At 52.0% G+C, this 15,670-nt stretch overlaps 1 protein-coding gene across 1 annotated transcript in view; it reads right to left on the bottom strand.

Moving 5' to 3' along the window:
- The window catches only part of STX1A (syntaxin 1A), a 69,450-nt gene extending 54,501 nt beyond the window's left edge, over nt 1-14,949 (bottom strand). Inside the window, exon 1 of the mRNA XM_054287271.1 lies at nt 14,871-14,949. Coding sequence (XP_054143246.1) covers nt 14,871-14,900 — 30 coding nt within the window. The 5' untranslated portion in view covers nt 14,901-14,949. The remainder of the gene's footprint in view (nt 1-14,870) is intronic.
- Between the last annotated feature and the right edge of the window lie 721 nt (nt 14,950-15,670).

The raw sequence follows: 15,670 nt of genomic DNA, 5'->3' as shown, positions 1-15,670 counted from the left end.
GAGTTATTTACAGAAAGCGTGTGAGAAAGTTCGCTACAAGAACGTCAACATCAGAAGGCTTAGAAAATCTTTAAAAACCATGGTGACACCCTGGATGTGTATATACAGGACAGGGGATCTTTACTCCCTCATCTCCTAAGCCTCTCCCTGTCAGGGACAAGGACATCCACACCATCCACAGAAATGGAGGGGACCTATCCTGCAGCTCCTGCCACCTCACCGTGCACCCAACAGGATGGGCATCCTCAGGAAGGAGTAAAGGAAAGGAGGATGGATCAGGGGATTCTGCTGGGTGACAAATGGGGCTTGACCTGGCCATAGGCACTGGCAGCACAGAAAGACAAATGTCTCCTGGGCTCACCCTCAGCAGTGAGGGCAAGAGGAGAGGATGTTCCTCCTCTGCTCTGAGTCACCCTGGAGCTGCCTCCAGCTCTGTCCCAGCACAGGACAATGGTGTTGGACTGAAGGTGGAGTCAGGTTGGACATGGGGGAAAAATGTCAGACCAAGAGGGGCTGGCACAGGGTGCCCAGAGCAGCTGTGGTTTCCCCATCCCTGGAAGTGTCCAAGGCCAGGCTGGCAGGGCTTGGAGCAGCCTGGGACAGTCAAAGGTGTCCCTGCCCATGCAGAGGGTGGAACTGGGTGGGAAGCACCAGTCAACCCCTGCAGCCCTGTACAGAAAAACCTTCCACACAACCTCCCCACAAGCCTATGCAGTATTTTTTTTTGCCATCATTCTAGCAGGGTCTCAATTTGCCAGAATTCTGAGCCCCTTTTTGAAGCCTGTGAGCAGAGTATTCCCACTGTTAATTTAAAATGAAGACTTGCACAGAAACCAGGAAGGCCAGGGACTGTCAGCAGAGGAAGAGCAGCAGGAGAGCAGTGTTCCTGCCAAGATGTTATTGTCCCTGTCACTTCTTGCTTGTCCCTTCCACATCCAAAACAGGCCTGACTCATTGCACAGAGGATGCCACATCCCTGCCTGGTCCTATCTGGACCCTGCCATACCCAGAAATCCTGCAGGAAGGGACACACAGCCTTGCCAGAGGCACTCATGCTTGAGGGCACAGCACTCCTGGGAGCACAGAGGCTGATGGACAGGCACAGAGATGTTATTTAGGGCAGGCACTGGACAGGGAGAGTGGCACAGAGCCCAGCCAGAAGCCCCATGAAGAGGAAATTACACAGATGGAGCCTGCTGGTCAGGAGGGCACATGTCACTTGTCACTCCGGGCTGGAGAAGGGCACCATCTGTGCAAGCCACGTCACTGGGAACACCCTCAGTGCCATCCTCACCCCTGTGTCAGGCACAGAATCCCATCCCACCCCACCAGCCCAGCCCTGGGCCACAGACAGCAGCCACATCCACTGATGGGTGCCTTGGACTGGAGCCAGAGGGGATGCCAGGCAGAGCAGCACTGATGGATCAGCTGCTCCCTGCAGCTCCCTCCGCCCTGGCCCTCACTGCCCTACCCCAAGAGGTGTCCCCCCATGATTAATTCTAATACAAAAGTAGCAAAGAGGCCAAAACTTTCAAAAAAGAAACAACAACAACAACAAAAAAATTAAAAAAAAAAAAAAAAAAAGAAGAAGAAACATGTTTTGAAAGGAAACATAACAGTGTTTTGGCTTCATGCATCCCAGCTGTGAGCACCCCAGGTTTCCCAAGGCACATGGAAAGCTCCTGTCTCAGTCAAAACCACCTGCAGGTGCTGCTCAGCACAAGCAGCAAACAATTCCCCAGCCTGGTGTGACCGTGTTCACAGGGGTCTCAGGTTGAGGGAAGAGATGAGGATCTGACTCCATGTTTCAGAAGGCTTGAGTTATTATTATACATATTATATTAAAACTATACTATAAGAATAGAAGAAAAGGATTTCATCAGCATGCCAGTTAAGAATAGAAAAAGAAAGATAACAAAGGCCTTTGGCTTGGGCTCTCTGTCCAAGCCAGCTGACTGTGATTGGCCATTAATTAGAAACAACCACATGAGACCAATCCCAGATGCACCTGTTGCATTCCACAGCAGCAGATAATCATTTTACATTTTGTTCCTGAGGCCTCTCAGCTTCTCAGGAGGAAAAATCCTAAGGAAAGGATTTTCATGAAAATATGTCTGTGACAGCCTGGGAACTCACAGTGTCAGGCACAGCATCCTCCCAGTGCCCCTCACCTCTGCCTCTGGCCCTGTCAGGCAGCACCAAGGACCCAGGGCTTCCAGGCTTTGTCTCCACACAGGGTGGGTGAGGATAACCCTTCTTTCACAAGGTTTTTATTTCTCCAGTCCACCAGAGGCTGGGCAGTGGCACCGTGTGGGCCCTGTCCTGCAGCTGGGATGGCTCTGGGGGCTGCTGCCCTTCAGTGCCACCGAGCAGCAGGGCTGGGTGGGGAGGGCAGGGCACCCAGAGCTCCTCCAGTACTGCCAGCCAGGGGCTGTGTACAAATCACCAACGGGATGGCGCTGCTGTGGAACGTGCCTTGAGCTGTTTGATTTTCCAGCATCAGCCTCATTACATGGTTATGACAACGGGAAGATGCCAGCAGCTCACATCCCAGGTGTTGCAGACATCTTTTATGGAAAATCCTTAAGATTTTTCCTCCTGAGAAGCTGAGGGACCTCAGAAACAAAATGTAAACAATGATTATCTGCTGCTGTGGAATGCAACAGGTGCATCTGTGATTGGCCCATGTTGGATGTTTGTAATTAATGGCCAATCACAGTCAGCTGGCTCGGGCTCTCTGAGCCACAAACCTTTGTTATCATTCCTTTCTATTCTTAGCTTAACTAGCCTTCTGATGAGAACCTTTTCTTCTATTATTTTAGTATAGTTTTAATGTAATATATATAATAAAATAATAAATCAGCCTTCTGAAACATGGAGTCAGATCCTTTGTCTTCCCTCATCCAAAAACCCCTGTGAACACTGTCACAACAACTTGCTTTAGAAGTTTTTTGACCAATCACACAAAGCAAAAGCACACTGACAGTAGTTCTATCCAACCACTATAAGCACAGGTACCTTTGGTTAAACAAACAATGCTTGCTTATTTCAAATACAATACCTGCTTGTGAGCCTTAAAACACAGAGCTCCATTATTAAGCTTCAAACTTCCCAATATCTCACTAGAGAAACTTTTCTGTAGCTTAGGGAGTTATTCTAGACAAGCACTAATACACAGACCATTGTTCTATTTGCCCTTACTTTTCTACTTTTTAAATATTTTTTCTGCTGACCAATCTCATGGCTACTGCTCAGCTCTAACCACAGTTCTGCTGTCTCTGAGGCCTGCCTTTTGAAGCCTTCCCAAAACCCTCTGATTTTGTGGATTCCCACACTCCAGCAGCTTTTGGAGCCTCACAGGCTTCACAGTGCCCTCCACAAGGGCCAAAATCCCAAGTGGAGGCAGAAGCAAACTGTGATACCATCCCTGACAAAAAGGAGCAGCAGATGGGAAGACATCCAGAGCCCTGGAGCATCCCGGCTCTATTTTGAGGTTTTGTAACCAGCACATGCTAACAAATTCATTCCAGCCCATTCCTTCTCCAAGCACTTTCTGAAAGAGGCAAAGGAGCACAGAACACCTGAGAAGACTGCATGTTTTCTCTCCTCCAAACAGCAGAGCAGGCAGGGTGGGCTGTGAGGGGCACAACCAGCTCTCTGTCACCCCAGCAGTGACACACAAAGTTCCAGGTTCCTGTTCTCTCCTGTCAGGGGGGGCAGTGAGGGGCACAATTGTGGCAGACATCTTGTATGGAAAATCTTTTTCTCAGGATTTTTCTTCCTGAGAAGCTGAGAGGCCTCAGGAACAAAATGTAAACAATGATTATCTGCTGCTGTGGAATGCAACAGGTGCATCTGTGATTGGCCCATGTTGGATGTTTGTAATTAATGGCCAATCACAGTCAGCTGGCTCAGACTCTCTGTCCAAGCCACAAACCTTTGTTATCATTCTTTGCTATTCTATTCTTAGCCAGCCTTCTGAAGAAATCCTTTCTTCTATTCTTTTAGTACAGTTTTAATGTAATATATATCATAAAATAATAAATCAAACCTTCTAAAATATAGAGTCAGATCCTCATCTCTTCCCTCATCCAAAAACCCCTGTGAACACGGTCACACACAACCAGCTGTGTCACCCAGCAGTGACACACACAGCTCCAGGTTCCTGTCAGGGTGGGCAGTGAGGGGCACAACCAGCTCTGTGTCACCCAGCAGTGTCACACACACAGCCCCAAGGTTCCTGTCCTTTCCTGTGAGTGCTGCAGGTGGATCTGACCATGCCCAGGGAGCTGGTGCAGGTAGCAGAGGAAGGCCCCATCACCAGGAACAATGGGGCTCAGTCCCTGCTGGGCACACCTGAACCCAACACAGCCCTCTGCCAAGCCCTGCTGGCACATTTTCCTGGGAAATTTCTGTGTCCAAAGAGGCAGCAAGCCCTTGCCTGCCTCCCACTCTAGCAGAGCCTCACAAAAGCAGCAGGGACAGGAGAAGCCACCCCAGCTGCCATCCCCCTCCCAGGGACCACCCAGTGAAGCACAGAAAGGGCTCATCCCTGAATGAGGAGGCTGCTGCACGCCTTCACTCCCAGGCTGCATCTGTTTGTTTGTATTTACCAACACCTCCGTGCTGCTCTGCCCAGCTGAAGAGATCCCAGCCATCTGGGCTTGGCTGGCTTTGTGAAATTATGTTCTTTTTGTGCCATGGCAGGGTGCACGGGCTGCTCCTGGGGCTGCCTCTGAGCAGCTGTGGGTCATGGCTGGGATTGTGTCCCCACACATGGGTGTCACTGTCATATTTTCTGAAAAATCCTCTTTGCCCACGATTCTCCTCCTGGGAAGCTGAGAACCCTCAGAGAAAAAAGAAAATAATTACAATTATTTGATTTTGCTTCTCCTGTGTTTTGCTGCTTTGGAATGTGCTTGGAGATTGTTTAGCTAACATGTGAATTGTCTTTATTTAATAACCAATCACAGCCAGCTGTGTCAGACTCTGGAGAGTCACGAGTTTTCATTATCATTCTTCTTATGCTTTCTGAGGTATCCTTTCTCTATTCTTTAGTATAGCATAATATAATATATTATATAATATATTATTTATATTATAATATATATTATATGTAATAGAAAATATAAAATATTATATAGTATATATCATATATATAATATGATGTATTATATAATTATATTATATAATATTATATACTATATAATATACTATACAATATATATAAAACATAATATATAATATAATATAATGTATAATATGATATAGTATAATATAATACCATATCATATCATAATAAATTAGCCTTCTAAGAACATGGAGTCAGATTCATCAATTCCTCCCTCATCCTGGGGACCCTGCAAACTCAACACACAGAGGTTCAACACCCAACAGCAGTCACCTTGTCCCCTGTATCCAAACCCCCAAGGCCAGTGGCAATGACACTGAGAGCTGCCAGGGCAGCTCACTTTGGCATGCAGCTGTGCAAGGAAGGACAAGGTCACAACAAGTGAGCAGCTCTGACATCTCAGCATCTCACAGAGCCCAAAGGACACACAGGAGAAGGTACAGATACTCAAATGTCTGGAACACAAGGGCAGCTCAGCACAGCCTCACCTGCACAAGGAGCAGGGCACCCATGGATCTCCCACCCACCAAACGAGTCACACACCCTGGGGCTGCCCTTCATGCCCTGGGAAGGCTGACCTAGAACACAGGCTAGACAGAGCCAAAGAATAAAGTAGGGATTTCTGAAGAGGCCTCAATTGGATCCAGCTTCGGCAGCACAACCCAAAATGGTCACAAAACGCACAACCGGTCATGGGGTCTCACACGTTTATAAGTTTTGGCCCATTTGCTTATTGTAGCTTTAGCCCATCCAGTCCCATCCTCCTTATTTTTCTCTCTTCAGCCCTCTTTATTTATGCTCCTTGGCCTGAGATCTGGATCATTTGTCCTTGGTGCCCAGCTAGAGCAGGAATTGTTTTGTCTCCCTGCTCTGTGCAGAGAGCTCACCATTCCCTATTATGAAGCCCAGACCCACACAATAAAGCAGCACAGAATCTGAAAAATAGAAAAGCTCAAACCTGAGGCATCACCCTGAGCTCCTCACACTTCAGGGTTTGCTTTAGGCATCTGCAGCAGCCAAAAAAAGCCCTTCAAGCAGGGCTGAAGTCCTGTTCCTGAAGGTTTCCAGGGAGGTGGTGCCAAGCCTAAGGATAAGGCCAGCGAGAGGGTGTGCTCCCAGGAGAGAGTCCTGAAGAGCTGAACCACCCAAAACCATGCCTTAAACCACCTCAGCCCTTTTTGCAGACCATATAATACAGCTGTGCACCAGGACAAATTGGCCATTCCATAGCACACAGGCCCCAAACTCAGCCGTGCCCTATTCCAGCAATAATCCAGCTGGCAGCCTGGCACCAGTGGTGTTCTCCAGGGATCAGGGCTGGGGCCAATCCCTCATCAATGACATGGACAAGGGGATTGAGGCATCCTCAGCCAAAGACACCAAGCTGGGTGAGATGCTGACCTGCTGGAGGGCAGGAGGGATCTGGACAGGCTGAATCAATGGGCCAAGGCTAATTCTGTGACATTCAATGAGGCCAAGTTCAACACTAGGGTATCAACAACGCCATGGAGTGCTCCAGGCTGGGGGCAGAGCCACTGAAAAGCTGGGAAAGGCCTTGGGGTGCTGGCCAGCAGTAGCTGAACATAAACCCATGCAGGGGGATAGAATGTAAGAAAATAAAGATGGTGTAGAAAGTAATCTTACCCTGAAGGAGTTGCAGCTGGGCCAATTATCAAGGATTAGGAGCAGGCCTGACTTTACCAGGCCACAGCTGTGACCAAAGAGAAGAAGATGCTATAAAAGAGTGGGGTTTCCCTAAGAAGGGAACTAGAGTCAGCTGGCTGTCTTGTGAGGAAGAAAGAGTCAGTGCTCTGAGGAGAAACACCAAGGAGGTATGAAACTTTTGTGATAGGTGACAACAGCATGGAACCCCTGCAATAAGATGACAACAGGCCCAGGTAGGCAAGAGGCCAATGGCACTTGGCTTGTATCACAAATAAAGTGTCACAGGACCAGGGCAGGGATTGTCCCCTGTGCTGGACACTGCTGTGGCACCACAAATCTTGGGTCAGTCTGGGCCCCTCACAACAAGAAGGTCATGGAGATGCTGGAGCATGTCCAGGGAAAGGCGTGGAGCTGAGGAAGAGTCTGGAGGACCGGCTGGGGGGACTCAGCCTGGAGAAAAGGAGGCTCAGGGGGGACCTCACTGTCTACAATGCGCTGACAGGAGGGTGGAACCAGGTGGGGATCAGGCTCTGCTCCCAGAGAACAGGGACAGGACAAGAGGAAATGCCCTCAAGTTGTGCCAGGGCAAATTCAGCTGGACACTGGGGAAAATTTCTCCATGGAAAGGGCTGTCCAGCCCAGGTGCAGGGCAGGGGTGGAATCATCATCCCTAAATGGATTTAACAGATGTGTAGTTGTGGCACTTGGGGTTAGTGCTGGGGAAACAGTTGGATCTTAGAGGAGTTTTCTAACCTAAGCAATTCTGTAATTCTAATATTCACTAAAACCAGCCCATACCTTCCCGTTAACAACTTTTTCTTATGAATAAAAGTCTAATGCATAGATGACTTCAGCATTCAGCAACACCTGCATGAGTCAGGTGGTGTTTCCTATTTCCAACACCAGCAGTGCAAGGGAGAACGTGATTTCCAAGAGTTTTGTCCTTAGGTGCTTGCTTGCATTCCTGCAAAACAATTCCCGGCCTTTGGCACAAAGCTCAAGCCTTCTGTCAGAACCATGATCACTCTTAAGCTCAGTTTTAAAAGCAAACAGGTAAAATTCTCCTTAACTCTGAAGAGCAAGTGCCAGAGGTGACACCAGTTCTGGAGAGGGCAATGAGCTGAACTCTCAACTCACTGACCTCCTCCTGAAACATGGACAGCACTATCACCTTCTGGAAAAGCACTCAGACTTTACAGCCAGCACTTTATAAATTTACAGTCATGGCTGGAGAATGATTTGCTTAAAAGCAGACTTAAATAATCTGAAATTAATTTTTAACACCCTCTAAGTGGCATCATCATGGTTACAGCTCCTGTGCAGACCAGAGCTGCCAGAGAAAAAATAAGGGAAGACTCAGGCAGAGAAGGTGACAGGGACAGCACCACAATTCCAGTGGCTGTGGGATCAACACAGGCCACACAGCGGTTACCCTGCAAACCCCACCACCTCATCTACAAACAGGCTCTCATGGAATACTGATCTGGAATGGACCTTCAAGGATGCTCCAGTCCAACCCCTGCCTGGGCAGGGACACCTTCACCAAACCAGGCTGCTCACATGGTCATGAAAGCTCAATGACATTTCCCTTGGTGCTCTTGCCTAGACCCTGTAAAAGAACCTCAGCACCATCCCAGTGAGACACTGATCCTCCCAAAATGCAAAGGTGCTCTGGAAAACCAAAACAGTCATTTCATGGACAAAGCCAGGGTCTGACAGAACCTGCAGGAAGACCAGCAATGGCAGAGGAAAAAGGCAGAGCTCGTACTGGAAAACCTGCAGCACACATCTGCAGAAGTACAGCAGCATGGAAGTGGCCACAGAACAGTGAGCAGAAAACTTCATTTTTAGTTATTTCCCATGAAAAGAAATGTGGGTCTGCAAGTATTCCCTAGAATCTGGAAAACTGCACTGTTAACACAAAGTTCAGTCCTACCCTGCAGCAATATTTGATGCTGCACTGCCAGGTCTGTCCCCTGTGCTGGGATGTATCCTGAGGGGCCTGAGGATGCCTGAGGAGGAGGAGGAACCTTCTCCTGTAGAAAGAACGTGCTGGCCTAGGAGCAAATGAACACAATTTGGGCAGGAGATTTGGAATTCTACAACCAGTCAGGATGTCCCAACCCAAGACAGTAGGATTGGATGATATAGTTCTTTGAAGGTTTCTTGGCAACTGAGGGGAATCTTTTCTTGAGCCCGAGCTCTCCAGGACTGCTGGAGCAGAAGAACTTCCTGTTCTCCTCTGGATGTCCCCAAGCTTTTGGCCAGCAGATGTCCTGGGCTGCACTCACTACTTCCACCACTCCTGCAATGGGAGAGCACCTGCATCACTATGGAAAATACTCAGAGTATCACTGAAAAAGGGTGAAAGGTGTTTCAGAACATCTCTCATGCAGGACTTGAGCATCCTGAAGTCTGTCTGCTGTGTCAGCCCCACCCCTGGAAGAGTTCAAGGTCAGACTGGAAGAAGGCTCAGAGCAATCTGGTCTAGTGAAAGTGTTCCTGCCCATGGAACCACATGGTCTGTGAAGGTCCTTTCCAAGCCAAACCTCTCTGTGAGCCCATGACACACCCAATGCCACAGCCTGTCCCCTGTTCACAGCCATAGGTCTGCTCCCTGATCTGGGGGGCAAAAGCAGTGCCCACATTCTGTGATGGTGTTCACAGGGGTTTTTGGATGAGGGAAGAGATGAGGATCTGACTCCATCTTTCAGAAGGCTTGATTTATTATTTTATGATATATATTACATCAAAACTATACTAAAAGAATAGAAGAAAAGGATCTCATCAGAAGGCTGGCTAAGAATAGAAAAGAAAGCATGAATAACAAAGGTTTGTGGTTCGGGCTCTGTGTCCAAGCCAGCTGACTGTGAATGGCCATTAATTACAAACAACCACATGAGACCAATCACAGATTCACCTGTTGCATTCCACAGCAGCAGATAACCATTGTTTACATTTTGTTCCTGAGGCCTCTCAGCTTCTCAGGAGGAAAAATCTTAAAGAAAGGATTTTTCATGAAAAGATGTCTGTGACACACATTCCCAAGAGCAGCCCTGGTTCTGGCCACTGCAGGCAGTGGCACAGGCAGAGGTGCAGAGGTACAAGCAGCCTGTGACATTTTCCCCCTGCTCTCTTCTTTTCTCTCAGTTCAGCAAAACTTTCTACTCCTTGTGCTTCCACAGTTGCCTGGTTTCACGTTTTCCCTGAGCAAAGAACCTCTCTGGCTCTGTGCCTGCTCTGCTCCTGACACAGCACTGCTCCATCTCCATTTCCCCTGCTGTCCTCTGCCTGCCCTCCCCTCCCCACATCTCCTGCAGGATCATCCCATGGTGCAAGGACACTCTCCTGAGGCAGGTGTGCCCAGGTCACCTGGAGCCACCACAATCCCACACACTCTGTCCTCCTGCCCTTCCACCTGGGCTCACTCTCCTCCTTTTTTGCTAATATACATAATTTTATGGAAGAAGCAATTTATCACAGTACTTAGCTTAATGAGCCTTACTGTACATGTTCTGCCTGTAGTGATAATTTTGCATATTTCCTGAGAAATCTCGTTAATGGGGAGATACATGGCAAAACAAACATTTGTACAGCTTCCGAGCAGCTCACACACAAAGACACTGGAATTAAAACAGTGGGAATGAGACTGAGCCCTTTTGGCTCCCTCCTCTCAGACACCCAGGGCACAGCTGATGTATCTGGCTGCACTTATCAGCACTCTTATCACTCTCTGGTGCCCACACATTGACACCAGGTCCCAGTGGGGCAAGTGTATTCCTGTGTTTAAGTTGATTTCAGTGGGACCTCTGAACTCCCATGGACCAGACCTGAAGCTCCCCAGCACATACCAAGGGACCCTGGGGCTCAGTGTCCCCTCTGAGCTCTGTCTGTCCCTCAAACCCTGTCCATCACCCCAGGCTGGGGACAAGACACACCACCCAGAGTGACCTAGAGCCTGGGCTTTGCCTGCAGCTATGTCTAAAGCACAGAAGGTTTTCCCAGTTTTTAGCTTGTCCTACCATGGTGTGCACCCACTGCTGAGAACAGTGTCCCTGTGGCACAGGGACACCCAGGACCCCTCAATGCTGGGGAACACAAGAATATCCCATACAGGAGCATGTAGGAACACAAGAGCATGGAGGAACACAAGAACATCCCTCAGAGGAGCATGTAGGAACACAAGAATATCCCTCACAGGAGCACGTAGGAACACTAGAACATCTCACAGGAGCATGGAGGAACACGAGAACATCTCAAAATCTCACACAGGAGCATGCAGGAACACAAGAACACCTCACACAGGAGCATGTAGGAACATGAGAACATCTCACACAGGAGCATGGAGGAGCACAAGAACACCTCGCACAGGAACATGTAGGAACACCAAGAAGATCCCACACAGGAGCATGTGGGAACACAAGAACATCTAACAGGAGCATGTAGGAACACAAGAACATCTTAGAGGAGCATGTAGGAACACAAGAACATCTAACAGGAGCATGTGGGAGCACAAGAACATCTCACACACACACAGGATCACGTAGGAACACAAGAAGATCCCACACAGGACCATGAAGGGGCACAAGAACATCTCACACTGGAGCATGCAGGAACACCCTACACAGGAGCATGCAGGGCTCATCTACATCACTCTGTCACCTTCCTCCTTGCCCAGCTGCCCAGCTGCCCCCAGCAGTGAAGGTCCAGCAGCATCTCATCCCTGCTCCAGGACCCCACAGGAGCAGGCACAGCAGCTTCCCTGCCTCAATGCTTGTGGGATCAGAATGCTCCAAGGGCAGCCATGATGTGTGACCTGCCAGGGCAGCTCTGCTCCTCCCCACCCCCAAATTCCAACATTTCAGTGATGCTAAAGCCCTCAGGCTGAGGCAGAGCTGGGGACACAGCCACCGGCTGCCACCTGCCATGTGCCAGCCCCACTCCCAATGGCAGGGACACAGGACAGCTGAATTATTCACGTGTGACCCTTCTGGATGAACAGAAGAGCTCAAGAGCACTTATGGCAATGAAAAGGGTTAACAAGGGAAAGGAAGATGGCATCTGAACCAGTGAATGTATTCATCTGCAAGGTCTGTAGGGACTTCTGCAGCCGGGGGGTTCTGGAAAAGATGGAGTCACACAAGACCTGACCTCTGCAAACAGCAACTGTGCTCGACTTCACATTCCTGCCCCCAGGAGAGAAAGCCTCGGTAGGAACAGGATGGAGTGAAGAGGAAGGGATGGAGAGAGGCCAGGCTGTGAGTCCTGGGGCACTGCTGCAGATTTCACTGCCACAGGAGGGGACAGGGCACATCCACAGACCAGGAGCCCACCTCGCTTCCTCTCCCCTTTTATTTTTAACTCCCATCTCCCACTACTCCCACTGGCAGGAGGCAGCGCTGGGAGCAGGGACTTGGCTGTCAGGAGTGAGGATTCAGCCAGCTGGGAAGGGCAGTGGCACGGCACAAACACACAAACATCACTGGAGAAATGCACACAAAATCAGCTGTGGAGATGAACAACAGGCACAGGGAGAAAGTGCACCCCAAAAAATGGGCCCTGCCCATGGCTGGGGGCTGGAACTGGATGGTTCCTTCCAACCTAAACCACTCTGTGATCCTATAACACTGGCACATCTCCCTTGCTTCCTCCCACTCTCTAACACCATTCATAATTATTTTACCATTTGGACCTGTGTCACATCCTGGAAATCCCAGTGCCTCACTCAGACTGAGCTGTCAGCTCTATGGCACGACGCAGCACCACAGGACTCTCACAGCCCTGCATGCACACACCACCTCACCAGGGCTGCTTCTGGGGGTGCTGGGGAATGGGAGCAGCCCCAGATTCACCCCAGATGGGCAGGAAACACCACTGAGAGCCAGAGCTGTGACACCTGCACAGAAACAGCTGTAAACAAAGCTCTGCTCAGCCTCATCCAAGGCATCCTGCACAGCCCATCGTCAGCAACTCTCCTTCCACAAGAGGACATGTTTTATCTGTAAGTTAAATTTCCCATCCCTGCTCCAGAGCAGAACTGGGGGCACTACTCCCACAAGGGCACTGAATAAGCTCCAGCAAGTCTGATCCAAACCAGAGCCGAGGCTCAGGAAAGAACTGGGATTAGCATTTTGAATATCAAGTACCATTTTAAAAATCCCATAAAGACATGGAGTTGCTGTTCTGTAGAGCAGTGACCGCCCTGCATCCCCTCCTCTGCTCCAACAATGCCAGCTCTTTTTTAATTAATCCTTCCTTTTTATCATCCCTGGCAGAATTTAAACACTGTATTAACATGGGAGGAACCAACCCAGGCTATTAATGAGGCAGAGCAGAGAGGATACAAGTTCAAACACTCCTGACTGTGTCCACTGCAGCATCTCACTCCTCCCTGGTGTCTGCCAGCGCCAAGGGTGTAAATCCACGCTGCCTCACTCACTGCAGTGCTGCCAGGGGGCACCCACTCATATTCGGGGTAACTGGATGCTCAAAAGCATTGCTCCATCCCCAGGAGTCCCCGGGAAGAATGCTGCACCCTCACCATGAGGCTGATGAATAAGGAGCAGCAGCAGGAGCGAGGCGAAAACACATTTTATTTTTCTTGAGGCGTATTTAAAGGAACAGAGAGATTTTAAAATACTCCATGGCATCACTTCTCAGCCAGCAACGGCTGCCAAAAGGACATTCATGAGGCTTCTTTTTACTATTATTATTAAAAAGCCTGCTTTCCAATCCCATTTCACAGCCTGTGCTGGTGGTGGAGACAGAGCCCCATGTTTGGGTGTTTTCCAGGCAGAGTGGGGAGGCAGCTCTTGGGGGAGCCTCTTCCTCCTCCAGAATCCACAGCACCCACAGCGAGCCCTGGGCATTCAGAGCTGCCCAGTCACCCCAAGAGCTGCTCATCGCCCCAAGAGCTGCCCATCACCCCTCAGCCCCTCGCTGGCATCACCCCAGCCCCATCCTCCGGGTGTTTATCAGACCAAACCAAACTCGCAGCCAAGTGATGCTGGTGGCAGCTCTGATGCCCCACCAGACTGGGCACCACGGTGGTGCCCACTGCCCCTCGCTCTATGGCAGAGTCCTCCCCACGGGACAGACCCCCTGCAATCCCAGGCGGCTCTAGAGCGCCAATCGTGAAGTAATTTTAAAAAATAATCCACAAAAAAAAATAAAATAAAATAAAATAAAAGAAAGGAAAAAACCATACAAACAAGAAAAAGCACTAGCGGGAGGACCGGGGGTGGTACGGGGCGGGGGCTGGAGGAGCGCCCCGGGATTTCGGGCTCTGCCCCTCCGGCCACTGCCGCTGTGCCCAGGGCTCGGCCCCAGCGTGGGCAGCAGCCCCGAGAGTGCCGCAGGGGCCCGGCCATGGACACCGGGGACACCGGGGGCTCCTTCCACCGATGCTCCGTGCGCGCAGCCGCCGCCTCCCACCGCCCGCGGCCCGGGCTCGGGGGCCTCGGGGCCTCCGCGGGGCACAGGGCCGGCCCCGGCCGCACACGGAGCCCGAGGCCTCCCCGCCAGGCCGGGTCACGGCGCCGGGGTCAGCGCGGTGCAGGCGCCCCCCGGCCCCGCCGCAGCGGCTGCGCCGGAGGATGAGCACGCAAAACGGGAGGGGAGCGGGCGCGGCACGGTCCCGGGGAGCACGGCACGGCACGGCACGGTCCCGGGGAGCACGGCACGGCACGGCACGGCCCCGCGGGCAGCCCCCGCCCGCACCGCTACAAACACACGTCCGTATCCGCTCCTCCCAGCGGCGATGCTGCTCCGCCGCCGCGGCCCCGGCACCGCGCAGATCACCGCTCGCAGCGCCCGAAGCCGGGCAGAACCGCAGCGGTGCGCGGCGGGCGGACGGCGCAGCCCGGGGAACCCCCCCACCCCTAATCCCGACATCCCGGCCGTGTCCGGGGGGCTCATCCCCTGCCGCCAGCCCCCGCCCAGCCCCCTCGCCGCCGCCGCTCAGGGCAGGGCGGCCCCCGCGCAGGGAGGGGGTTCCAGCCGGCTTCGGGCGGTGCCCGATGGGAGCAGAGGGCTGCCCGCATCCCCCTAAGCCCCGGGTGCGCCCCGCACTCACCGCACGCAGCTCCCCGGTCCGGTCCTTCATCCTTGCCCCGCTGCCGCTGGGAACGGGCAGAGCGCGGGGAGGGGCGGGCGCCGAGCATGCGTGCGGCGCTGCGGAGAGGGGCGGGGGACACCGCGGGGACCCGGCCGTGGCGGGGGGGACCGGCAGGGGGACCTGGCACAGGGACACTCACATCTCAGCCAGACTGAGGGGAGGCGGCGTGCGGGGTCTCACATCGCGGGGAGCCCACCGGAGGAGGGGATGGCACAGATGGCAAGGTCACGGTTGTGACAAGGGGATGTCAGCGGGGGGGGGGGGGGGGGGGGGGTCGCGCCTGGGGGAAAATGAGATATCACAGCTGCGGGTCACACACCCAGGGGACCTCAGACGTGGGGGAGTCACGTCTATGGGAAGGGGTCTCGCTGGGAAGGGTCCACGCGAGAAGGTCGCAGCTGCGGGTCACACCCAAAGGACGTCACACTTGCGGGGGGCCACAAGAGGCAGTGACATCTGGGGATAACATCGGGAGGGGTCACACCTGGGGAGGTCATACCTGTGGGACACCACATCCCGGTGCTCTTAAGGGTGTGGAGGGATGCACAGCAGGGCAGCCCCAAGAGCAGGGTCACCCCTGGGTGTCCCCGGGGCGGTGGCAGTGGTGCTGGGGCTCCTGCAGACAGCGAGGTTTGGTGGCACCAACAGGACGGGCTGGCTCTGCCCCCCAGCCTGGGGACAAGCAGGGCATGTTGGGGGATCCATCCTGAGGACCCCAAAACTAGGCCCGCAGGGAGCAGAAGTGCCAGCAGGGCTCA

This window comes from Melozone crissalis, unplaced genomic scaffold, assembly GCF_028551555.1.
Source record: "Melozone crissalis strain CALT ecotype California unplaced genomic scaffold, PUWL_Pcris_2 ptg000057l_1, whole genome shotgun sequence".
In the NCBI taxonomy this organism is placed as follows: domain Eukaryota; kingdom Metazoa; phylum Chordata; class Aves; order Passeriformes; family Passerellidae; genus Melozone; species Melozone crissalis.
This window is presented reverse-complemented; position numbering and strand designations above follow the sequence as displayed.